At 43.4% G+C, this 27,821-nt stretch overlaps 1 protein-coding gene across 1 annotated transcript in view; it reads right to left on the bottom strand.

Moving 5' to 3' along the window:
* LOC122553785 (dedicator of cytokinesis protein 2-like) overlaps positions 1–27,821 on the bottom strand; it is a 1,227,980-nt gene that overhangs the window by 265,227 nt on the left and 934,932 nt on the right. Inside the window, exon 33 of the mRNA XM_043698147.1 lies at positions 6,800–6,948. Coding sequence (XP_043554082.1) covers positions 6,800–6,948 — 149 coding nt within the window. The remainder of the gene's footprint in view (positions 1–6,799; positions 6,949–27,821) is intronic.

Raw genomic sequence — 27,821 nt, 5'->3', positions numbered from 1 at the left:
GCTCAGATTCCAGATCATCAACTCTGATCCGGAGTTCTTCCAGCAACCAACACTTGCTGCAGATGTGGTCACTGCCGTTCACAATGGGATCAGCCAGCTCCCACATCATACAGCTACAGCACACCACCTGACCAGCCATCTCTGCTTAGTTAATTACTTTATTACTTTGTACAGGTTTGAGTTAAAATACTTCCATCTGTCTTAATTACATTCAATGACCTGGTCTTCACAGCTTTCTGTGGCAGTGAATTCCAATGACTCGCCACCCTCTGGCTGAGGAAGTTTCTCCTTATCTCCATCTAAAAGGTCTTCCTTGACTCTAAGGCTATGCCCTCAGGTCCTCGTCTCTCCTACAAATCAAAATATTTTCCCAACATCCACTCTGTCCAGGCCATTCAGTATTCTGTATGTTTCAATTAGATTCCCCCATCCTTCTAAACTCCATCGAATATAACCCCATTGTCCTTAAATAGTCCTCATATTTTAAGCTTATCATTCATGGAACCATTACCATTATGGGACCAAAAACTCGTCTGAACATGCTCCAGGGCCAGTACATCTTTTCTGAGATGTGGGGCTCAAAGCTGTGCACAATACTCCAAATGCGATCTGACCAGAGCCTTGCAGAGCCTCAGAAGTACATCCCTGCTTTTTTTAATTCAAGTCCTCTCAAAACAAATGCATTTGCCTTCCTAACTACTGACTCAACCTGCAAGTTTACCTTGAGAGAATCCTGGACTATAACTCCCAAGGCTCTTTGCACTTCAGATTTCTGAATTTTCTCCCCATTTAGAAAATAGTCCATGCCTCCATTCTTTCAACCAAAACGCATGACCTCACACTTTCCCACATTGTACTCCATCTGCCACTTCTTAGCCCACTCTCCTAACATGTCCAAATTTTTCTGCAAGGCAAAAGTGAGGACTGCAGATGCTGGAAACCAGAGTTTAGATCAGAGTGGTGATGGAAAAGCACAGCAGGTCAGGCAGCATCCGAGGAGCAGGAAAATCGATGTTTCGGGCAAAAGCCCTTGATCAGAAATTCCTGATCAAGGGCTTTTGCCCGAAACATCGATTTTCCTGCTCCTCGGATGCTGCCTGACCTGCTGTGCTTTTCCAGATTTTTCTGCAGCCTCCCCGATGCTACCTATCCCTCTACCTATCTTTGTATCATCTGCAAACTTAGCCAGAATGCCCTCAGTTCCTTAATCTAAATCGTTAACCCACCTAGCCTGCACATCCCCGGACACAACGGGGATCCACCTAACCTGCACATCTTTGGACGGTGGGAGTAAACCGGAGTACCCGGAGGAAACTCACGCAGACATGAGGAGAATGTGCAAACTCCACAGTTGCCTGAGGCTGGAATTGAACCCAAGTCCCTGGCGCTGTGAGGCAGCAGTACTAACTACTGAGCCACCATGCTGCCCTACCAAAGAATGGCTTGCACCAGGCTTGCATTTCAGCTTGGGTTGTCTCGATCTCCAAGAAGCTCCAAACTCTAATAAGATATTCCCACACAGTGGCAAGACCTAGCCCCACAGAAAATGGGGCTACGTGGCAACACAAGAAGTGTGAAGAGAAACATCACAGGTGAGGGACGTCATGGTCATCCCAGCAAAGGGGAAAACTGCTGGGATCATCCAGAGACCAATCCAGACAGCACACCAGGTAATATAAGGAGGCCCTACACAAAATATCACTTTTCTGGGATCTGGGGAAGCATGTGGAAAAGGCATTAACTGCCATTTTACATAAAGGCAGATCTCCATAAAGGCACAAAATGAAGTCCACCAATGCAGAGACAGCCGTGTCCACACCCACAAAAGTAATATTTGTTCTAAAACAGTGGATTGCATAAAAAAGTTTGGGTCCACAAAGCACAAGCGAAACACCAATAAAGGAAGCCCTACACAAAATGTCACTTTTCTGTGAGAAGTCACAAGAGGCTGAAAATCAATACTGAAGGACCAACACTGACATCAACAGACATCGTGTGAACTTTAAATTAGACACAGGAGCAGGAGTCAGCGCTGTGTCTGATGGACTTCAATAACTGCTAAATATTTGCCTGCATCTACCAAACTGCAAGACGCAGGAGGGAACAGCAGCAAAGACAATTCCTGACCTCACAACACAAAGGCAATAAAACCTCAGAAGCATTATATGTTGTCCACAAGCAATCACATTCACCTACAATATCACTGTGAGATTTTGCAAAGGCATGACAAGTGGTTGTGAGGAAAGAGAACTTTAAAAAGTATAAGCACTCTCTGATCCAGTTGTGCACCTCAATCTTAAATTTTGAAGCACACGTGTTATCCAACCTGGGTATAATGCAAATGCTCTTCCAAGGGTACATTTTACTTCTCTTGACAGTCAGTGCATTGCATCGCTGAGTAGCACTATCGATATTGTGGCTCATTGGTACAGAACACAGAGTAGTTTCATAGAATATCTGCTGAGAAAAGATGTTGAGGGGTTCATTCGGAGAATAATGGCATGAATAGCAGGATTTGGAACAGAACAAAGGGACATTTAGTTCCCCATGTTAATCCTTCCCATAGTTGAGACTGTCTGACCATATTACATTGTGCAGAGCTGATACATTTCTGCCTTTTCTTCCAGTCTGGTTTGGAGTGAATGAGTTGATGAGCATTTCTCTTCTGCCACATTATCTTTTGCCGACCCAGTGTTTGTGAGGAGTAGTTTCTGTTCATTATTGCTGGAATCCCTGAATAAGATTTATTGACTGTCGTGCAGTAGGGAAATGCTTCACGTAATACAACCTGGGCTGATATATAACTGTGTCACATTGAGAATTGTAATAAAGATAAAGAGGATTATAAAACCAAAGCAGAAAGGGACACATTTATACTCCTTAGCATCAAGGTCCTATCCCAAGCATTCTCTTTTTTTTCATTCATTCACAGCATGTGAATGGATGTCACTGGCTGGGCCAGCATTTATTGCCTGTGTATAACTGCCCTTGAGCCAAGCACTTTTCTCAGCTACTTCAGAAGACAGCTAAGAGTCAACTACATTGATGCAGGTCTGGAGTCACATGTAGGACAGATTTCTTACCCTACAGATATTAATGAACCAGATGGTTCACCAATGTTCTTACATCAATTGCTGCATGATCACCGTTTCACTAATGTTTAATTCCAGATTTTTGTTGATCTCTAATTTCACAGTCTGACATGGCCGGATTTCTTTCCTCAGGAGATTGAATTGAATTAGTTTTATTGTCACATGTACTCAAAAGAGTAAACTGGACAGGTTACAGAGTAGCCACTTATTGTGCCATCTTAACTACAAGGTACCTAGGTACAGATTCTTCAATACAACGTCTTTGAAAAATATTAGAAAAATAAAGAAATAAAGAGATCCTGCATTACAGATCGTAGGAATAAATTAGAAAGTCCAGAAATATAAAGTACAGGACAGCAGTCCTTCCAACCCAGTCCACACTGGCACCCAGCCTCCTGGGGTGCTGGATTACTATTGCATTACCTCTACAACACTGTCTTGCCATCACTCATTTGATGGGATTATTTTTTAATCGATCAATCTGTGTGAGGAAAGCTTAATACCCTGATGATCAACTTTTCACAATCTCTCTCAAAGATTCCTACTGGTCTTCTGTTTTAACTCTGGTAATGTTTTTGTTTTTACTGTCATCGTACCTTTTATAGTTTTTGCCACTTTTGTCCTGTGGATAACCAATTTATGACAATTCTATGACAACTGAAGCTAAGGCCAACTTGAACAGCCCTTGGGGGAGGCCACCCTAAAAAGAAACAAGTTCAGGTTGGATCCGGGAACCCCCATCAGTTTGTAAGTTCTATCACTTACCAAGACAAATTGTGATGATGCTGCTCCTTTAACAAGGTTATGTTGTCATTGTTTATTTTTTGGAGAGATCATAAAAGACACAGACTCCGAAAAGTAAAAGTTGAAGGGTTTTAGGGTCAGTTTGATTCTAGCTAACAGATACTGCCTCAGGCAACAGGCTTTCAAGGGATCTTTAAAAAATAATTTGTACACTGAAAGGGGAGTGGCCAGTTCTCCCAGCCCATTTTTTCTCTGGTTCGGTTTGGGTTTTAGCAGAAGCTGCTGGACCCAAAGCAGCAAGTCCAGGCTAGTCTTCTCTTTCTGACTTCTCTCCTGTAAGACCCTGTGTTTGATTTTATGGCAAGGGGTGTTTATGGGGAGTGTTTCAAGTTGTGGATCAGGATATAATTAAATTGAGGTAATCTGTTGAGTTTTTAGGTGGGTTAAGTTTTTCTGTATTCTGTTCTCTTTTGTTACTGTTTCTTTCAGCGGTCTTGTCAATAAATTCTGTTTTGATTAAAACTAAGTGACTAGTTGCATCTCTCCTGGAATATCCACTTCACACCTGCTTAAAACAATGAGCCAAGTTAGAGTCGGGGCTACTTTCTTGAAATGTTTTGAGGGGTCTGGCCTGATCCATAACAAAGTTAATGTAGCAGCAAGTGATCATGGAAATGCTTGTAAACGAACACAGAAATAATTTGAATGTGTGGAGCAACCTCAGAATGTCCCGGTTTCTTCCCTGCAGTTCAGTGCTTCCTGATGTAATGCTTTGGGACTGCATTTGCGGACTGCAAACTCCAATGAACAGCAATGAGATAAATAATCAGATTTGTAATCTGCTTTATTAATGCTCATTGAGAGCTCAATACTGGACTGGACACATTGGAGAGATCTCACCCACTCTTCTTTGAGTGATTTTTTTTAATGTCTGCCCTCCAGACTGTTTTAGGTTCTCATGTAAAACTGGGCACCTACGATAGTATTGTCCGAGGTATCAGTTCGGATGATGTGCTATAACCTCTGGAATGCAACCATGGACCCAATACTTTTCCAACTCTGGTGTATGATTGTTACTGATATCCATGACCAACTGCTGATTACATTTCCCTTCCTTTGTTCTTTCATCAGCTTTCAGGGGGTTGCTGGCAAAGTTTGTTGCCATCCCTAATTGCCCTTTGAATTGAGTGCTTTGCTAAGGCTAGTTGTTACTCTGGGTTTGGAGTCACAACTAGATCAGACCAGGTAAGAGCTGCAGGTTTCCTTCCCGAAAGTACATGAGTGAAGTCAATGGATTTTCCCAACAAGATAATAAACAGTTTCACAGTCTCTATTACAGCCTGTCAATTCCCTGATTTATTAACTGAATCAAAATTGCATCTCCTGCTGTGGTGTGATTCGAACCAAGGTTTCCAGTAATATCCTGGGTTCCTGGATTACCAGCCCAGTGGCCATTGGCATTGTATCACCATTTGTATGGTTATCAGGCATGACTGACCCTGGGACTCTCCCACTCATATTGTCTGCTACAGGGAGAGTGAAAGGAGCTGAAGGTTGACAATTAACCTGTTTTGCTCAGAGGCAGGGACATTGTCCACAATGCTACCAGAACTCCTCACTTTTACTGCAGGATTGCAAAACCTGAGTAAGTGGAAAGGACAGAGCTGTTTTCCCTGGCTGGGCGTTCACCTTACAGAGGTTTATAAAATCATGTGGGGCATGGATATGGTAAACAGACAAGGTCATTTCCCTGGGTTGGGGTAGTCCAGAACTAGAGGGCATAGGTTTAGGGTGAGAGGGGAAAGATTTAAAGGGGACCTAAGGGATAACTTTCTCACCCAGGAGTGGTGTATGTATGGAATGAGCTGTCAGAGGAAGTGGTGGAGGCTGGTACAATTACAGCATTTAAATGGCATCTGGATGGGTATATGAATAGGAAGGGTTTAGAGGGATATGGGCCAAGTGCTGGCAAATGGGGCTAGATTTGTTTAGGATATCTGGTCGGCATGGATGAGTTGGACCGAAGCATCTGTTTCGGTGCTGTACATCTCTATGGTTCCATGACTGTTCTTGGAAAGACATAGTTAAACTGGAAAGAGTGCAAAGATGATTTACAAGGATATTGCCAGGAGTGGTCAGCCTGAGTTATAGGGAGAGGTTGGCCAGGATAGAACTTTATTCCTTGGAATGTAAGAGAATGAGGGGTTACCTAATTAAGGTGTATAAAATCATGGGAGGGCATAGATAGGATGAATGCAGATAGTCTTTTTCCCAGGAATGGGGAATTGAAAACTAGAGGGCACAGGTTTAAGGGAAAGATTTAAGAAGGTCCTGAGGAACAATTTCCTTACACAGAGAGTGGTGCGTATAAGGAATGGTTGCCAGAGAAAGTGGTTGAGGCAGGTACAATTACTACATTTAAAAAACATTTGGATAGGTACATGGATAGGAAGCGTTTAGAGGGATATGGATCAAATGTGGGCAATTGGAACTAGCTGAGTGGGCACCATGATCAGCATGGACTAGTTTGGGCCATGCTGTATTACTCTATGAATCTATGACTGCAAGTGAATGTGAAACCTTAATGAATAAGAGGCGGTGTCTTCCAGCAACGATGGGGTGCAGAAAACGGGAGGAAAAAAAGGTAATGGCACGTGTCAGGGCATTGCTCTTCTGATGTAATCATCTTATCGAGGTTTATAATAACGCTATACAGCACAGAAGGAGGCCATTAGGCCCATTGTGTTTATTTGAAACAGTTATTCAGTTTGTCCCATAACCCTGTACACCTTTCAACTATTTATCCTATTTCTCGTTTCAAGTTAGTATTGAATCTGCATCCATCATCTTCTCAGATGGTGCAACCAAAATCACCAGAGCACAAACAAAATTCCTTCTGGTTTCTTCCACTGCCAGTTATCTCTGTCCACACACAGTGAGCGTACACATGAGGACTGACTTACCGTTCTGAAATTTCGTTTATGCTGGAACTCACACTGCATCATGTCGAAGAAAATGGGTATGGTCGACTTGCGTAGCTCCACCTCAGGGACAAGCGTCATCTCCAGGATTGGGCCCACCATTCCTGGAATAAAGCGGATCTTGTGCTCGCCTGTGGAGAGAAGGCCAAAGGTTAGAGGTCGGGGACATTTGTCCTGTAGCTGTATTTGACTGTATCCACTAGAATAGCATTCAATACCGCAATACTGTAGGGTGGCACAGTGGCTCAGTGGTTAGTGCTGTTGCCTCACAGCACCAGAGACTCAGGTTCAATTTCAGACTCAGGTGACTGTCTGTGTGGAGTTTGCACATTCTTCCCATGTTTGAATGGGTTTCCTCCGGGTGCTCCGGTTTCTTCCCACAGTCCAAAGATGTGCAGGTTAGGTGAATTGGCCATCGGGAATTGCACATAGTGCTCAGGGATGTGTAGGCTAGGTGCATTAGTCGGGGTAAATGTAGAGTAATAGAGTAGGGGAATGGTTTTGGGAGGGCTACCCTTCGGAGGGTTGGTGTGGACTTGTTAGGCCGAATGGCCTGTTTCCACACTGTAGGGGTTCTATGGATGCTGCCAGAACTGAGAGGGTGCAACTGTCAATAATGACTGAACATGGCTTTTACTGTATATGGAAAATAGGAGACCAAATGGAGAGGACTCTGGAGAGCAATAAAAGAATTTCAATATGGTAAATCTTCTGAAGATACATCTGTCCTCGGAGCATCGACAACATGGAGTCAATAATGAAAATTAATCCAATCTAGCAGAAACCTCTTTACCCACAGTAGTGAGACAATGAGACCTCACCACATGAAGTGGTTGAAGAGACCAGCATTAAATTAATGGGAAGCCAGATAAATCCATGAGGAAGAAAGAGATAGAACGCTATGCTCATAGGGTTAGATGAAGCAAGTAGAGAGGGGTTCATGTGAAGTATTAATATTAGTGTGGACCCAGTGACCCATTTAAGTGCTGTGGACTCTGTAACCCAATGGAATAGGTATGAGACGTTAGTCATAGAGTCATACAGCACAGAAACAGACCCTTCAGTCCAACCAGTCCATGCTGACCATTAGACTATGAGTGTACCATTGCACTCTGCTTGCCAGCTTAGAAAATTAAGCTGAATTACGACGTCCGTGGATGTGACAAGGACTGAAATAAGCACTAAACCAGACCAAAAGAAAATCCTTTAAAGTATACAGAGAGAGATTTGCAGTAAAGATCTAAGAACTATTATCAGATAAAAAGAAATAGCTCTTTTGTATTCATACAGCATCTTAAATGGTTGTTGGAATGACTGCACAGTCTATTGGTTTTGAAATCCAGTTGTTCATGTTACTTGATCAAATAAGTGAAAGGCAGCGAGTTCTCGTTTTGGATTGAAATGGAAACAGTTCATTTCTGATTCTTCAAATTGGCCAGTTAATCACACAGGTTCTGCTCAGAGACAATGGGGAGAATATAATTCGAGGATCTGACATCCCAGGTGGCTGGGTCTTCGAAACTCGAACTTGCTTGGGGACCACCAGATTTCACATGCACAGGACCTCGCCGAGTGGTGCAGCAGCTCATGAGTTGCTGGAACGGTGCAGTCACTCATGTTTCACAAGGAAGCACAGCTGAGCTCCCACTGAAAGTAAGTGAGGTAAATGTTCTAAGTGGCAGCAACTAAGTGGTCGATGTTAACCAGAACAGTCAGAAAACCTGCCCGCCTTCAAAACTGAAAACGAACAGGGGTCTCAGTTTAACATCTCAGCATTAAAAAGAAACCTCTGACAATGCAACACTCCATTGGTGCTGCAGTGTGTCCCTGCAAGCAATCAATCCACAAGCATTTAGAGGAATGGCAACACTGCCCCAACTGAATACTCCCCAGTGTCTTGTTAATGAGAGAAAGTGAGGACTGCTGATGCTGGAGAGTCAGAGTCGAGAAGTGTGGCGCTGGAAAAGTACAGCAGGCCAGGTAGCATCCGAGGAGCAGGAGAATCAATGTTTCGGTCATAAGCCCTTCATCAGGAATCTGGGATGAGGTGGGGGGAGGGGAGATAAGGAAACTGATGAAGTCGATATTGATGCCATGTGGTTGGAGGGTCTCAAGGCAGAGAGAGGTACGTGTACGGAATGAGCTGCCTGAGTAAGTGGTGGAGGCTGATACAATTACAACATTTAAAAGGCATCTGGATGGCTATATAAATAGGAAAGGTTTAGATGGGCCAAGTGCTGGTAAATGGGACTAGATTAGGTTAGGATATCTGGTCAGCATGGACGAGTTGGACCGAAGGGTCAGTTTCTGTGCTATACAACTCAATGACTGTATAACTCTAAGTGAGTACAGAGCTGGACAGACCCTGATACCTTTCTTCTCTTCCATCTGTTCCTCTTAACCACCAAATCACCCATGTGAAAATAAGAAGGGCATAATCCATATCTTTGTAGATAAGTTCTTTTCTGGATATTTTCTAATCAGCCTGGTCACAGATGTTATTACACGTATCTTAGGCAGATAAGATTTGAACCTCCTAGCTCAGAGGTAGGGATATTACCTCCAGGAATTTTCGTTTGGGTGGGTTAGTTCAGTGGATGGGGGTCGGGTTTGTTGATGGCTGAACTTTTGCCTGCCCTCAAACAACAGCTAGCTCATTGGGCTGTGAATGGTCCCTGAAAGCCCACTCAGCAGACTGGTCCAGTCAACATACAGGAAACCCCACTGAGGGTAAAGCGTGAAGCAGGTAGCTACAAGGAGGCGAGGGGCCCTGGAGGGTTTGAGTGCTACGCCTCTCCTTACTTGGCAGCCGGAGGCCACTCATTGGACAGCCGGCCTAGCCCCTGATGATCTGTGGGACTCTCAGTTCAACTGAAAAGTTTGAGTCGGCCTACAATCATAGGCCATTTACTCATGATGCTTAACTAAACATGCTTGCAGGCAGGTTGCTCTGCCAACCCTTATATTATTTTGGGGAATATGGACTGGGGACAGGATGTTTATAGAGCCATAGAGTCATACAGCATGGATTCTGGATTAGTGGTGCTGGAAGAGCACAGCAGTTCAGGCAGCATCCGAGGAGCAGTAAAATCGACGTTTCGGGCAAAAGCCCTTCATCCTTTCCAGCATCTGCAGTCATTGTTTTTACCTCATACAGCATGGAACAGACCATTCAACCCAATCGACCATGTTCCCAAACTAAATGAGTCCCATCTGCCTTTTAACCGTAATAACTGTACCCGCATCTACTACTTCCTTTGGCAGTTCATTCCAAACACACACCACTCTCTGTGGAGAAATGTTGTCACCCGTATTCTTTTTAATCCATTTTCATCTCACTTTACAAATACTCCCCGTACTTTTGAAATCCCAACCCAAGAGAAAATAACTTATCATTCACCTTACCTATACCCCTCGTGACCTCAATCAGGTCACGTCACAAGCTCCTTGAAAAAAGGTCCCAGCTTTTTCAATCTATTTTTATATCTCAAACTCTCCATTCCCAGCAACACCCTGGTAAAACTTTTCTCAACCCTCTACAGTTTAATAACATCCTTCCTACAAGAAGGTGACCAGAACTGTACACAGTACTCCAGAAGAGGCCTCACCAATGTCCTGTACAACCTCAACATGACGTCCCAACTCCCATACTCAAAGGACTAAGTAATGAAGGCAAACATGCTAAGAGTCTTCTTGACTGCCCTGTCTACCTGTGTCCCAAATTCCAAAGAATTATTTACTTGAACCCTTAGGTCTCTCTGTTCTACAACACTAGCCAGCAAACTGGCATTAAATGTTTGCACCTGCCTATCTCGTTCTTAGTCCTATCTGACAATGAAACTTCTGCAGGGGAATTTGCAAGCGGTGGTGTTCTCATTTATTTGCTGCCCATGAGCTTTGAGATGGGGGAGATTGTAGGTTTGGAAGGTGCTGTCAAAGGAGTTTGGAGAGATCATGAAATCCATCTTGTGGATGGTACACGCTGCTGCCACTGTGTCAGAGGTGTAGCGAATGTGATCAGACAATATTTCCCTGTATGCATAGTGTGAACAGTTAATGCCAAATATCTAACTGGCCAGTCTACATCATCAGTAGTGGAAGAGATCTCATGACAACAGACTCTGGACTCAAATCTTATTTTCACATGAGGATTCAGGATTATGAGAGGGGTGCAGACAAGACAGTGGGGTTGAAATTGCGACCACATTAAATCTTATCTTGTTGACTGGTTGAAAAAAGGCCCAAATGACCATATTCTATTCTGAAATCCTATGTCTCTTGGAGAGACATGCTTCTTTATTAAGCACAGTGCTAGACCGTACAAGTAAGAAGGAATGTTTTGTAAAAAGTAATCTTAGCCTGGCTTCCAGCAGCTCATATTGATCCTAACCAAGGAAACAGCATCTATCTATAACCCACTGCCATGATAACAGTATATATACAGTGAGAGATAAAAACATACTTCCCTCACCCTGGAAACTTAAAAATAATTTGTTAATAGTTCGTGTATTTGCAACTATGTGTTCAATTAATGATAAAGCAATTCGAAAATCACTCGCTCACTTTAAAAATGAGTTGGTCATAAATTACTTTCACTTGCTACTGAATAACAGTAAATTAAATCCATTGATAGCTGTAGTGAAAGCCACAGGATTTAACAACCTAGAGTTAATTGAAAACAGCCACTGTGCTGTCTGGTAATTGAGACAAATTGGCTCGGGCCTATTGGCTGGTGAATACCTGATTAAGCCTGAAAAATTTTTAAATGGCAACATCGTAGTCAGCTTGCATTCCAAGGATTAACAGAGGTAGGGTTAATGGTTTAAAGATAGGTTAGAATGCAAAGGCCGTTCTTCATCATCTCACAAGCTCAACCTAATTACAAGTTTGAGAAGCGAGTCCAGAATCCTGCCCTAATTGGCCAGCAGCATATTTGTTTGTATATAACTTGCAATTCTTATAAGGTGACAGCCATTTCATGCTTCAAGTCTCTAAAAAAGTGCAGTTAAGACAAGAATGTGAGATCAAAGTGGAAAGGCCTAAGATTCTCAAATGGCCAACCTTAAAGTTCCTTAATTCTATGGAGTTGGCCCATCCCATGTTAGGACTGAGAGCAAGAATTCCAAATGACCTCCAGTTACATAGAATGTAGATAGAACATAGAAAAGTACAGCACAGAACAGGCCCTTCGGCCCACGATGTTGTGCCGAGGATTATTCCAAATCTAAAATAAAATAACCTAACCTACACACCCCTCAATTCACTGCTGTCCATGTGCATGTCCAGCAGTCACTTAAATGTCCCTATGTGGTTTGAACCCGGGTCGAGGTGAGGGAGTACCTCACCCAGGTGGCTTCCTTCCAAAGTTGCGCTAAGCCAGATTTATGTTTTATTTGTATGAGTTCGGAAACAAGGCGAGCGATGGAGTGAGATAAGAAACTGATTGTTTAAGGTTTCTATAAGTTCTACAACTGAATTTAACACCACTGCATGTGACGTTATCAATGCTAATGTGTCTCTGTTTACAGAAAAACTTGCATTTTTAAAGTCATTCCATTACCTCAGAACATTTCAAGGTCTTGTACAGTTGAATAAATCACTGAATAGAATCTTCCAGACCCACTTGGAGCTTTTGGAAGGGTGAATGGAGCAATGTAATTGGTTGGGAAGCAAGAATGCAAATTCTCGATGATAGATTATAACTTTAATACCTTTCAGGTAGACAATAGACAATAGACAATAGGTGCAGGAGTAGGCCATTCTGCCTTTGAGCCTGCACCATCATTCAATATGATCATGGCTGATCATCCTTAATCAGTATCCTGTTCCTGCCTTATCTCCATAACCCTTAATTCCACTATCCTTGAGAGCTCTATCCAACTCTTTCTTAAATGAATCCAGAGCCTGGACTTCCACTGCCCTCTGGGGGGGGAGCATTCCACACAGCCACCACTCTCTGGGTGAAGAGGTTTCTCCTCATCTCTGTCCTAAATGGTCTATCCCATATTTTTAAGCTGTGTCCTCTGGTTTGGCACTCACCCATCAGCAGAAACATGTTTCCTGCCTCCACAGTGTCCAATCCTTTAATAAATCTTATATGTCTCAATCAGATCCGCTCTCAGTCTTCTAAACTCAAGGGTAAACGAGCCCAGTCACTCCAGACTTTCAGCTAAGGTAGTCCCGCCATTCCAGGAATTGACCTCGTGAACCTACGCTGCACTCCCTCAATAGCCAGAATGTCTTTCCTCAAATTTGGAGACTAGAACTGCACACAATACTCCAGGTGTGGTCTCACCAGGGCCCTGTACAACTGCAGAAGAACCTCTTTGCTTCTATACTCAATCCCTCTTGTTATGAAGGCCAGCATGCTGTTAGCCTTCTTCACTACCTGCTGTACCTGCATGCTTACCTTCATTGACTGGTGTACAAGAACATCCAGATCTCTTTGTACTGCCCCTTTACCTAAATTGATTCCATTTAGGTAGTAATCTGCCTTCCTGTTCTTGCCACCAAAGTGAATAACCATACATTTATCCACATTAAACTGCATCTGCCATGCATCTGACCACTCACCTAACCTGTCCAGGTCACCCTGTAATCTCCTAAAATCCTCCTCACATTTCACCCTGCCACCCAGCTTTGTATCATCAGCAAATTTGCTAATGTTATTACTAATACCATCTTCTATATCATTGCAGGTAGGTTGGTGTTCCTGACTAATCCTTGCTTGTACTCACTAGTGTTCTGTACACATTATTTAACATCTCAAACATCTTGCATTCTGTTCATTGGTACAAACTTGTGAACAAAAAAAGGGAACATTTGTGTTCACAAATCTGACGATACAATCATAGAATCCCTATGGTGCGGAAAGAAGCTATTTGGCCCATCATGTCTGTGTTAACCCTCCAAAGAGGTTCCCACCCAGACCCAGCACGCTCCCCACCCTATTCCCGTAACTTCAAATTTCTCATGGCTAACCCATCCAGTCTGCACATCCCTGGATACTTCGGGGCAATTTAGCATGTCTAATCCACCTAACCTGCACATCTTTGGACTGTGGGAGGAAACCGGAGCACCCAGAGGAAACCCACGCAGACATGGAGGGAATGTGCAAACTCCACACAGACAGTCACCCAAGAGTGGGACTGAATCTGTGTCTCGGTGAGGCGAGTACCTCACCCAGGTGGCATCCTTCTACAATACCCAGTAAGTACCATCTTCAACAGTAACCTGGCTTCTTCATAACCAAGCTATTTCTTTTGTCAAATAATTGCAGTGTAAGGAATGAAGCCTGACCAGGTCAACCAGCTCATGAGAGGTTTCAGGTGTATGAGGTCGAGGTTGTTGGTGTTAACCTGTTACATTGCAGTTGATGAAGCCTGACTTGGTCAACAAGCCTGCTCAAGTGGGGCTGCCACACTGTCTGATAACATTCAACGTGACCGGGACAGGTAATCAGGGCTTAACTCAAAAAGGGGCTCAACTCAAAAGTTTCTGATAATAGTGCACTTATAAATAATAGAATCATAGATTTTTACAGGACAGAAGGAGGCCATTCGACCCGTAGTGTCTGTACCAACTCCTTAAAGAACTTCCCACTCTCCAGCCCTATCTCCATAGCCCTCTAACTTCATCACTTTCAGATATATATCCAGTTCTCTTTTGAAACCTTCTCTGGAATCCACCTCCAACACTCTCCCAGGCAGCACATTCCAAATCCTAACAACTCTCTGAGTAAAGGAGTTTCTCCTCATCTCACTCCTAGCTCTCTTGCTGACAACCTTGAAATTGTGACCCTTGGTTACTGACCTACCAACCACTAGAAACTGAATATCTTTCTTTACCCTCTCAAAATTATTCATATAATTTTGGGTACCTCAACAAAGTCACCTATTAACCTTCTCTGCTCCAAGAAAAATATTCTGTTTAATTTTCCTCGTATCTAAAATCCCTCATTCCTATTATCATTCCAGTAAATCTCCTTTGAACTCTCTCCAGGGATTTAACATCTTTTCTTGATTAAGGAAGAACTGAACACAATACTCCAAATGTGATCTAATAATTTGTAAATCACACAATACCAGATTATTGTTCAAGTTTATTTGAAAGTATAAGCTTGTACTTTCAAATAAACCTGTTGGACTATAACCTGGTGTTGTGTGATTTTTAACTTTGTCCACCCCAGTCCAACATCGACACCCCCACTTCATAATAATTTGTAGAGGTGTAATATCACATACTCTATGCCTCAACTTATAAACCCCAGGATTCTATAAGCCTACCTGACAGCTGTGCCAACTTTCAGAGGATAATGCACATGAACTCTGAGGTTGCTTTGTTCCTCTACTCCTCTCAGAGTTGTCCCATTGAGGCCAGTATTGTCTCTCCATGTTTCTTCAACCAGAATGCATTACCTCACATTTCTCTGCATGAGATTCATCTGCAAGATGTCTTCCATTTTGGCCAACTAGTCAATGTCCGTTTGAGGTCACTCATTGTCATCCTCACAATTCACTATTCTCCCCAGCTTAGTATTAGCTGCAAATTTAGAGATTTTGTCCTCAACACCCATCCCCAAATTGTTTATATAAATCAGGAAAAGTTTCCGAACACCGATTCCTGGGGAACGCTACTTTCAACTTGCCTCCAATCTGAAAAATGCCCATCTATACCCGCCCTCTGTTTCCTGTCGTTTAGCCAAATTCTAACCCATGCTGCCGATGGCCCATCAATCCCAAACATTTCTAGTTTGTTAACCAAGCTGCCATGTGGCACCATATCGAATGCTTTTTGAAAGTCCAAACAGCACTGCCTTCATTCGCTGCCTGTGTCACCTCATCAAAGAACACAGTTACGTTTGTCAGGCATGAACTGCCCTTGACAAAGCCATGTTGACTGTGTAGTGTTAGCATGTGTAAGTTAATACAAACTGTAACTTAAAGGAGACAGGAATGAAAGGACAAAAGAATCCTGGGGAACAGCGAGAGGAACGAAGAGGGAAGAATCACATTGATAGTGGCAAGGGGAGACAAGCAAGGGTCAGAACTGAATATTTAGCAGAGAAGGGCGGGGAACATGTCTGGTATCTCCCAAATGGCAGCCCACAAGTTCACTAACGCCCTTTATAGGAAAGCTGTGCAATTTGTTCAGTTCACCCTGAATCCAGAGAGCCAGGGTGCCTGTGCCATTATATTTGCAGCGGTTATAGGGTTCCAATCAGGACAAAGGGCTACTGACTGTCCTCAGTACTCACCAAACAGGATTTCTCTTTTAAAATTCATTCACCGGATGAGGGTGTTGCTGGCTAGGCCAGCATTTAATGCCATCTATAATCGGGAAGTTTTAAAAGACAACTACATTGCAATTAATCTGGCGTTATGTGCAGGCCAGACCAGGTAAGAATGGAAGTTTCCCTCTGTAAAGGACATTAGCAAACCAGATGCCTTTTCTCCAACAATCAGCAATGGATTTGCAGTCATCATTTGTTCTTAATTTCAGATTTTTATTGAATTCAAATTCCACCATGGCAGGATTTGAACCCAGGTCCCCAGAGCAATACCTGGGTCTCATAAGTTCACTGATAATACTGCTAGGCCATTGCTTCCCCAAATAATTAATACTTGTTCTGCAAAACCTAGTTCAACAACAGAATAACAACTGAGATGGACCAGTCTTTCAAAAGCAAAATACTGAGGCTATCTGAAACAAACAGAGAATTCTGGAGAAACTCAGCAGATCTGGCAGCATTTGTGGGGAGAGAAACAGAGTTAACACTTTGAGTCCAGTATGACTCTTCTTTAGAATTGAACAAGATTGAACTGGATTTGAACATTAACCACAGATGCTGCTACATGTACCAGCCACCTGTCTCGTGTGATCCCAGTTAGAATGGAGGAGATCTTGACATACCCACATCACCAGCTGTGATAAAGTGATGATATCGAAAGCCTGTCTCTTAAAAGGTATATTGGCATATTGTTTGTGAGACATAACACAACATGTATGCAACCTATCAGCTGTCACTCTTCAGACCATAAAAAAATCAGAACAGATGTTAGTAATTTGAGGATGGCACAGTGACTCAGTGGTTAGCACTGTTGCCTCATACCACCAAAGACCTGGGTTCAATTCTACCATCAGGTTACTGTTTGTGTGGAGTTTGCACATTCTCCCCATGTCTGTGTGTTTCCTCTGGGTTCTCCAGTTTCCTCCCACAGCCCAAAGATGTGCCGGTTAGGTGTATTAGCCATGGCAAATTGTCTGGAATGTGAAGACGAGGTGGATGAGCTGTGAGAAATGCGGGGTTACAGTAATACAGTAATGGGAGGGTCTGAGTGGGATGCCATTTGGAGGATGAGTGTCGACATGATGGGCTGAATGGCCTGCTTCCATGCTTTAGAGAGCCTATGATTTGGCTCTGTAAGCTTGCTGCACCATTCAATACGATCATGGCTGAACCAAATATCTTCATGTCCACTTTCCTCCCTTTCCCCATCACTCTTGATTTCCTGAGTAAGCCTAGGTAAGTACCACCTCTCTGTGGCAAGAAGTTTGAAAGACTCTCAACCCTCTGAGAGAAGAAATTCCTCTTCATCTCAGTCTTAAATTGGAGCCCTTTTATCTTGAGGCTACACCCCTCTCGTCCTAGACTCTCCAGTGAGGGCTAAACTCTTCTGAAATTTTACCAAATGATTTAGCCATTTTCTCAATCTTCCTTTCAAAATGTGGCACATCATCCTTTCAACCAATAAATTTCATCTGCCATGCTCTGACATTGATATCCCACGAAATCTTCTACTAACCTTCAAATGTTCACTGCCTTTCTATGTTTTGTGCTCACGCAGGACATTTCAGTGTGAAGGTGTTGGGCTAGAATCCGTGATGGTTGGATAAGCTTGTGCACTGATTGGTTCCTGGCTGAGTTCAGCTGAGTCTCCTCAGCACTCTCACACCCAGGAGGAAATAAAAGTGTCTGAATGGTCACCCTTTCTCATTGCTGCCAGTAAAGACACAGTTATGTGAACTGATGGAATAGGGGTTAATACGTTAAGTGGAAGGTTTTTGTGTGGTAGAGCATGCATTCCATGTTCCAGTCAGTGACAAACCTGTTCCTGGTCAGACTGCAGGTCGTTCTGGTATAACGCGTGTTTTGTCAACGCGAATTGGCTGTAACACGATCCATGAATTGTGGACACTATTTGGATAACGCAAACTTTCTACTTAATGGGTATAGCGATTTTCTGTCGTGATCTTCTGCAGCACGATTTTCCATAGCGTGACTTGCTATGGTACGAGGTAGGAGAGGAACGCAACTGTTGCATTATATTAGAACACCCTGTATCAACCTATGACTGTACTACTCTTAAAACCCATGATCCAGTCTGATCTCAGTGGCTAAGCAGACTCAGGCCTGGTTAGTACCTGATGGGAGACTACCTGGTAATACCAGGTGCAGCAAGCTTCTTGTGGCACAGTTGTAGTGTCCCTCCCCTCTGACCAGGAGGCCTAGGCTTAAGTCCCACCTGTTCCACAGATATGTAATAACATCTCTGAACAGGTTGCTAAGGGAAATAGCTGTTCTGATCATTAACTTTTTTGCAATCCTGAGAGGGCAATATTTCTTGCCTAATACAAGAGTTTGCTCATTTGCAGTGAATTAAAATTAGGTTTGTTAAAAATGATCTTGAAGACCACAAATGAATTTTGAGGTGCTTTGTGTTTCCTGCTTTGTCGGAACTATTAGCCAATTCACAAGGGGCAGAACATAAATATTTAATTTTCTTGCCTCTGATAGTAATTTCAGTCAAATGTCAGATGGGTAGAATGACAGATGAATGGTAACATCTAACACTGATTTTCGGAGACATATTGGTGATTAGATTGATTCTTCAATAGTGTTGAAAATGTCCAAAGTTTCATTATTCACCTTGTTAAGAATTCTCAAAAACTGCATTCAGCCTCACAAGGCCTAATTTTCTTACTGCATGGAAACCTGGTTAATTGTCCGTGATTCATTTACAAGTGCAACTAAATGCTGGAACTGCAGTCTAACCTACAGCTGATGCTGAATATTAATTTCAACTTTAATTAACCTTCGAAGGACTTTTCAACCTTTGCGCATCAAATGATGAGACTCGAGTGATCATGCTTGCATATCCAAGCGAGAGAGAGAGAGACACACAAATTAAAGTAATAAGAGAGATCAAGAGAGATCAAAGCTCGTTTAAAATATTAAGATGGACTGCGCTTTTTTGTAGACGCAATTCTTCTCTCTCTCTCAGTCCATAGCTGGCATATTAAGGTCACCAAAGCTGAAAAAGGAGAATTAATACGCTTTTAAAGTTGTCAAAATTGTATTCCACTTCATATTTGAATTGCTTGACTGAAAATTAACTGTTGTTGTGAATGAGGGGCTTGCAGAATATTATGCAATAAAATGAGCACAAATATTTCGCCCACTTTGCACAGCACTCAGTGAGTCAGTGGTAGCATACTCATGTTTACAGTGGGAAACACGTTGTTGAATTTTCTTTTTGTTGGATTTAAGCTAATACTTTAAAAAAGGTGCCAATGCTGATGTGAGTTCTCTTACTTAGTGTTCAGCTTCCAGCTTGCATGGTCGAACATCAAGACACCATTGTCTTGTTCAGTAGTCAGCCATGGCTCAATTTGTATCACTCTTGCCCTTGAATTAGAAGATTGAGTTCAAGCTACATTTTGAAGCACTTGAGCACATTATTGTAATTCATAGAGTTGCTGAGTCATAGAGCTGTATGGCACGGAGACAGACCCTTTGGTTCAACTCGTCTAGGCTGACCAGATATCCTAAATTGATCTAGTCCCATTTGCTAGCACCTGGCCCATACCCCTCCAAACCCTTCCTATTCCTGTACCCATCCAAATGCCTCTTAAATGTTGTAATTGTACCAGCCTCCACCACTTCCTCTGGCAGCTCATTCCATACATGTACCACCCTCTGCGTGAAAAGGTTGCCCCTTAGGTCCCTTTTAAATCTTTTCCTTCTCAACTTAAACCTATGCCCTCTAGTTCTGGACTCCCCCACTCCAGGTAAAAGACTTTGCCTATTTATCCTATCCATGCCACTCATGATTTTAGAAACCTCGATATGGTCAACCCTCAGACTCCGATGCTCCAAGGTGAAAGTTCCAGCCTATTCAGCCTCTCCCTATAGCTCAAATCCTCCAAACCTGGCAACATCCCTGTAGATCTTTTCTGAACCTTTTCAAGTTTCACAACATCCTTCTGATAGAAATGAGACGAGAATTACGTGCAATATTCCAAAAGTGACCTGATCAATATTCTGTACAGCTGCAACATGACCTCCCAATTCCTCTACTCAATGCTCTGACCAATAAAGGAAAGCATACCAAACACCTTCTTCACCATCCTATCGACCTGCGACTTCACTTTCAAGGAACAATGAACCTGCACTTCAAGGCCTCTGTTCAGCAACACACCCAGGATCTTACTATTAATTGTATAAGTCCTGCCTTAATTTGTGTTTCCAAATTCACATTCAACCAGGGCCCTCTGAGATGGATGTAAAAGATTCCATGACTCCATCTTGAAGGAAGGATTCTGGGTGATGCAAGATGGAGGATGGGAGAACTTTTATAGCTGTAATAGCTGTTCCTTCTTTGAGGTTTTTTTCAGCGTTGGAGCTGATTTCCTCATTCTTGGATCAGTCATTATTGTTTTCTAAGCTTTTGCATTGTTTATGAAGACAAAAGGTTGAGAGGGATGTGGGCCAAATGTTAATTTAGGATATCTGCTCGGCATGGTTGAGTTGGACCAAAGAGTCTGTTTCCATGCTGTATATCTCTACAACTCTATGAATCTGTGTGAGCAAGGGAATACTCTCTAGTAGTTTGACTATTTTTTATTTTTTAACCAATATCCATAAAGAAACATCCTGTGTGTTCATTGCTGTTCATGTGACCTTGCTGTTTGCAAATTTGTTATTGCTTTTCCTACATTACATTGTGGCTATATTTCTTTGGCAATAAAGCATTTCTAGTTGGTTGAGGTTGTAAAAATATATGTGTACTGTGTACAGCGTAGAGTAATTTGAGAGCACTACCATCTGTAAATTACAAAGCTGTGATCTTAAGACCCACTCCAAGAAAGGTGAAACTCCAAAGCATGCTACACCATCAGTTGTTAAACTGAGACATTGTAGGTAGGTGTTAAAATCTTTGGTCGCTGATTTGAAAGCAGGTAAATAAAGGAGCAGTCACAGCTCACACTCTTTGCAGACCTTTGGCACTGGAGCCCTGCCAAATTGTGGATTTTGAAATTTTTAGCTTGGAAAGTGTCTTTTTTTTTAGACAACGTGTTTTTGAAAGTGTCTAAAGCGCTTCCAGTACTTTGCTAAGTTATTGTGTGTGTTTGCAATTCAGTAGCAGTTGACAAATTTCGTGAATTGTTTTGTAAATAGGAGTATTGAATAAATGAAAAAAAACAATAAAAAGTTAATGTCATTAACATCTATATTGAATTGTTGAGAAATCTGTGTGATTTCCCCCTTTGTTGCTTTTGCTATTTGATATGTTCCACTCATGTTCAGTCTGTTTCCCATATCTATCACACATTAATTCGGGGTGTTAGCAGTAAATTAGACATGTAATGTAGGTTTTGTCACTGTTCAAATTTGTACAGTAAAGTTTATTGTTGTTTGTTCAAAATTATTAAATATTATGATTTTATTCCCTTAGTAAGTGCCCTGGATCTGACTTGATCCACTTTTAATAAAAAGTGACTTGCCGCTCAAACTAAGTTGTAACACAAATGTCGCAGGCTGGTCCAGGATTACAACAAGCCTGTTACATCTCCACTAGACATGAATAAACTATTGGGTAACATCTGGACCGCATACAGCAGTACGATGTTAATTTAGCTAGTGAGTCTAATCTTACAAGACACGTGCATTTTTTTTCTGCTTCCAAACTGATGTCCAAATCACTGAAAGGCCAGATAACAAGAGCTAAGTAAGGGAATTATTTGATTGTGTGTTGCTGGAAAAGCGCAGCAGGTCAGGCAGCATCCAGGGAACAGGAGAATCGACGTTTCGGGCATAAGCCCTTCTTCAGGAGGGCTTATGCCTGAAACGTCGATTCTCCTGTTCCCTGGATGCTGCCTGACCTGCTGCGCTTTTCCAGCAACACATTTTCAGCTCTGATCTCCAGCATCTGCAGATCTCACTTTCTCCCCAATTATTTGATTGTGACTGACGTGTTCGCTGTGGCTTCTCAATCAAATATTTCTGGGATCATTGTTTCATTCCAGAGACTCTAGCTCAAAATCCAGGCTGAAAATGCAGTGCAGTGCTGAGGAATGCTACGCTGCCATCTTTCAGTTGAAACGTTAAACAGTGTGAACATCTGACCTCTTAGAAGGGAATGAAAGGCCACACAATACTACTTTGAAGGAAGTGGATGTAATAGATGGTTGGTGGACTGCAGTTGTCTCTGGTATCCTGGGCAATATTGTTACTAATCTAACAGTTCTGTAATTGATTATCTGGGAATTATTAAATTGTTGACTCTGTGAGCTTTTCCAAGCAAGCCAGTGTGACTCCTAGTTGTGGTAGGCCCGAAGCAGGGACTCATGCTTGTGGTAGGCCTGAAGCAGGGACTCATGCTTGTGGTAGGCCCGAAGCAGGGACTCATGCTTGTGGTAGGCCTGAAGCGGGGACTTCTGGTTATTGGCGAGCACAGCCAGAGATTCCTGTTTGTGAGGTGAATGTGGGTTCAGCACAGGATACGGCAATGGCGAGATGTGTGTCTAAAGAGTGGGGACTCCGATATTGATAGACCTGGTGCAGGACTCTCTTTCAGTTATATTGTGTTATCCTTAAACTATTCAAAATCATAAAATCCCTCCAGAGTGGAAGCAGGTCATTTGGCCCATCGAGCCCATACTAACCCACTGGGGAGGATCCCACCTAGACCCACACCCCTATAACCCAGCATTTCCAGCTAGCCTAGACATTGCGGGCAACTTACCATGGCCAATCCACCTGACCTGCATACTTGTGGAGGAAACTAGAGCACTCACGGAGAAAGTGCAAACTTCATACGGACAGTTGCCTGAGGGTGGAGCTGAACCTGGGTCCCTGGTGCTATGAGGTAGCAGTGCTAACCACTGAGCTACTGTGCTACCCTTAGTGCCGAATTGTAGGCAACAGTTGAAGCTTTCCATTGTATTTTAGTGTTATTCACTAAAAAATGCAAGTGACTTCAGTCAGTCACTCAATTGGAATAATGGTCAGAACATTGACTCTCCTGCTCCTTGGATGATGCCTGACCGGTTGTGCTTTTCCACTGCCGCACTTTGACGGCATTTTTAAGTTTGACCTTCATAAATCAGGGATCCCCGATGATAGTTTATGATCTTTGAAAAAACAATTGCTCATCTTCCATCTCACTGATCTGGGAGCCAGGTGCAGGGGGTGAGACACGATGGGGTCTCAGGAGTTGATAAGGCACATCCCCCTTCCATCAATACAGCAACACAAAATATCGACTCTCCTGCTCCTTGGGCACTGTCTGACTGGCTGTGCTTTTTGACTCTGATCTGCAGCATTTGCAGTCCTCTGAACTTATAAATGCTCAGAATTACAAGTGCGATCTTGTACAGGGGTGATGTTTTAAAGACCCAACCGAGGGACATTTCCTGTAGTTACAAATGACTGCTTCATTTTTTCTGCATTTTTTCTTGCTGGTCAGAGGAGGTAGAGGATCAACTCCAGTGCTGTCTGGAATCGGCTGATTGGGGGCATGTTTAAACAGTCCACAGGTACCTTGGGTGAGTAGGCCACCACCATCGCAGACCTTATCAGCCAGTGTGTGGAGGACTGCATGCCGAGGAAGTCAATCCAGGTATTCCCCAACAGGATACCCTGGATGCATCAGGATACAAAACCTGCTAAAAACCAGGCGTGAGGCCTTCAGATCAGGAGACACACTCAAATATAAGGAAGCTAAGTATGACCTTCGCAGAGCCATTAAGACAGCCAAGGACCAGTACCGATCCAAACTAGAGACGCAGACACACACCCGGTGACTATGGCAAAGACTGAATGACATTACAGGTTCTAAAAAGAGACAGTGCGAGATAGCAGACAATGACATATCCCTTCCAGATTGTCTCAACACCTTCTATGCTCGCTTTGAGCAGAACTTCGGTGGACAGGTAACACCTATTCCAACAAGTCCTGATGAACCTGTCCTAACATTCACTGCATCAGAGGTCAGATCAGTTCTCCTTCGTGTGAAGCCAAGGAAAGCAACAGGACCAGACGGAGTACCAGGCCGTGCACTCAGAGCATGTGCAGACCAACTGGCAGAGGTCTTTGCAGACAGCTTCAACCTCTGCCTGCAGCAGGTCACTGTCCCTGCCTGTTTCAAGAGGGCCAACATCATCCCTGTGCCTCAGAAGGCTCATGCAGCATGTCTTAATGACTACCGCCCAGTGGCCCTAACTTCGGTGGTCATGAAGTACTTTGAAAGGCTGGTCATGACATTAATCAACTCCAGCCTCCCCACTACTCTTGACCCACTCCAATTTGCCTATCGGACCAACAGGTCCACGTCAGATGCCCTTCACTCCTCCCTTGAACATCTTGACACCAAGAACAGCAATGTATGAATCCTACTCATTGACTACAGTTCAGCCTTCAACACTATTATCCCCTCAAGACTGACTACTAAACTTAATGATCTCGGACTAAGCCCCACTCTCTGCAATTGGATCCTCAGTTTCCTGACCCACAGGCCACAATCAGTGAAGACTGGGGGCAATATTTCATCCTCACTAAGACTCAACACTGGAGCCCCCCAGGGGTGCATACTCAGTCCCCTATTGTACTCACTTAATGTCCAAATACCAGACAAATGCCATTTACAAGTTCGCTGATGACACCACCATAGTTGGTCAAATCTCAGATGGCAATGAAACAGACTACAGACGGGAGGTGGAAGATCTGGAAGAATGGTGCACTGAGAACAACCTAGCTCTTGATGCTGGCAAAACCAAGAAACTCATTATTGCCTTTCGGCAGGATATTACTCATGTCCCTCTGCACATTAACAGCACAGAGGTGGAACGAGTAGAGAATGTCAAGCTCCTGGGAGTGGTCATCCACAACAAGCTTCCTTGGACTCTTCATGTGGTCACACTGGTTACAAAGGCCCAACAACATCTCTTCTTCCTCAGGCAGCTGAGGAAATTTGGGATGACGGTGAATACCCTTGCCAACTTTTATAGGTGAAGAGAAAATGAGGTCTGCAGATGCTGGAGATCAGAGATGGAAATGAGAGCGTAGGGGAATGAGGCCTCTGCTGAGGACTGATCTTTCATCCTCAGAGAGGGGTAGGTCTGGAGGGATTCCTGAAGAAGGGCTAATGCCCGAAACGTCGATTCTCCTGTTCCCTAGATGCTGCCTGACCTGCTGCGCTTCTCCAGCAACACATTTCCAACTTTTATAGGTGCACCATCGAGAGCATTCTGTCTGGATGTATCTCTCACTACCTGGTATGGCAACTGTACCATTCAAGATCGGAGATGGTTACAGAGAGTGGTGAACTCGGTCGAGACAATCACAAAGGCCAACCTCCCATCTATAGAATCCACCTACCAGACCCGCTGTCAAGGAAAGGCCACCAGCATTTTTAAAGATCCATCCCACCTTGGCAATGCTTTTCTACATCAGGGAGAAGGTACAGAAGCCTGAACACATGCACCAGCCGGTTTCGAAACAGTTTCTACCCTACTGTTGTTAGAATACTGAATGGACTCATAAACTCGTAACATTCGCCTGTACCTGTGTTTTTGTTTTTGCCGCTGTTTACCTATTATTTACTATCTACGCTACTTAACTCTGTGATCTGCCTACATTGCTCGCAAGACAAAGCTTTTCACTGTGCCTCAGTACACCTGACAATAAATTCAATTCAATTCAATTCAACCACATTGTCATGATGGTGTGGGATAGATTAGTGCCGCAGATGAGGCTGCAATGGTCTAGATGTATCACAATTACAAGAGATAGTAATGCTTAGCCAATGACCTAATAACAGGGGGAATAGGAGGAGGATTGAGATATAAGAGACTCTTAGCTGAAAATGGTTAATCTTCCATCCCCTTCATGTTGTACACTCATATCCCACGTGAAATAACTCCACAGAGGCCATGATGTGGAGGTGCTGGTGTTGGACTGGGGTGGACAAATTCAGAAATCACGTGACATCAGGCTATAGTCCAACAGGTTTATCTGAAATCACAAGCTTTCAGAGCGCTGACTCCAACCGAATGAAGAGGCAGCACTCCCAAAGATTGTGATTTTGAATAAGCCTGTAGGACTATAACCTGGTGTCATGTGGCTTCTGAATTTGTCCACAGAGGCCAGTATCCTGTCATCCAGTCACCCTTTATTTACACGTGCATTGTACTTGACCCTGACACTCCTGTTTATATCTGTCAACCAGAGCTCCCTGACTGGACCAGATTAACAGCCCCACTCAGGGAACCCATATTCTCCATGGTCCACCTGACGGACCTCATTACCATCACTACACCCTGATTTCCTGAACGTCCACAAACCTCTGTATTTCAGTCTCGAGTGTAGCCAATGACTGAGCATCCACAATTCTCTGAGACAGAGAATCTTACAGACTCACAGCCCCTCTTAGTGAAGGCATTTCCTCTCAACTGAGTTCTAAGTGGCCTCTTATCCTGAGATGAATTCTCCACTCTGAGCTGGGGAAAACAGTGTCTATCCTGGTTTCACAGGCCATTCAAGTTATTTTAGGAATTGTCAGTTTTGAAGCAACAGAAGAAATCAATGCACCAGAGATAAAGGTTGGATGATGCTCTGGGTGAAATGTTCTCCTCTGGGAAAATATCGACCTGTCTTTTTTCCTTTCAATAACTGACAGGCCTGTTCTGTATTCCAAGTACTTGCTGTGTTGAATTCAGAGCTGCAGCCATCACATTTTACATTTACTTTTCAACTCAACTCACCCATAACATCTGCCCCTCTCTCACTGAGTCCTTTGCTTTTGATTCCAGAGTCCTAGTTTGGAGAAGCAGATCCAATGGGTCAAATGGCCTAATTCTGCTCTGAGAGTCCAACTCCATTTGTTGTCTATTTCCAGTGACAGCAGCAACTACCTTTTCCTTCAATTCATTTATGGGATGTTTTTATTGCCCATCGTGAGTTGTCCTGGAGAAGGTGGTGAGCTGCCTTCTTGAACCACTGTAGCCCATGGGGTGTAGGTTGACCCCCAATGCTGTGAGGAAGGGAATTCCATGATTCTGACTCCAGCACTGAAGGAACAATTACATATTTCCAAATTACAACAGTGAGTGATTTGACAAGGACATGCAGCTGGAGTTCCCATGTATCTGCTGCCTTTATCTTTCCAGATGGTAGAGTTTGGAAGGTGCTGTCGTAGGAGCCTGTGTCTCTTGCAGATAGTACACACTGCTGTCACTGAGTATCATTGATGGAGGGAGTGAATGTTTGTAATCAAGCCGGCTGATTTGTCCTGGATTGTGTCAAGTTTCGTCAATGTTGTTGGAGCTGCGTCCATCCAGACAAGTGGGGACTTTTCCATCACACTCCTGACTCGTGCCTTGTAGATGGTGGACAAACGGGAGTCAGGAGGTGAGTTACTCTCTGCAGTATTCCTATGCTTACACCTGCTTTTGTAGCCACTGCATTGACATAGCTAGTCCAGTCCAATTACTGGTCAGTGGTAACCCCCAGAATGTTGATCGTGGGGGATTTAGTAAAGGTTTTGTCATTGTATGCCAATTGGAGATAGAGTCATAGAGATGTACAGCATGGAGACAGACCCTTCGGTCCAACATATCCATGCTGACCAGATATCCCAACCCAATCTAGTCCAACCTGCCAGCACCCGGCCCATATCCCTCCAAACCCTTCCTATTCATATACCGATCCAAATTCCTTTTC

The sequence above is a fragment of the Chiloscyllium plagiosum genome, chromosome 1 (assembly GCF_004010195.1).
Source record: "Chiloscyllium plagiosum isolate BGI_BamShark_2017 chromosome 1, ASM401019v2, whole genome shotgun sequence".
In the NCBI taxonomy this organism is placed as follows: Eukaryota; Metazoa; Chordata; class Chondrichthyes; order Orectolobiformes; family Hemiscylliidae; genus Chiloscyllium; species Chiloscyllium plagiosum.
Note: the sequence above shows the minus strand (reverse complement) of the source record. Positions and strands in the feature narration are given on the sequence as shown.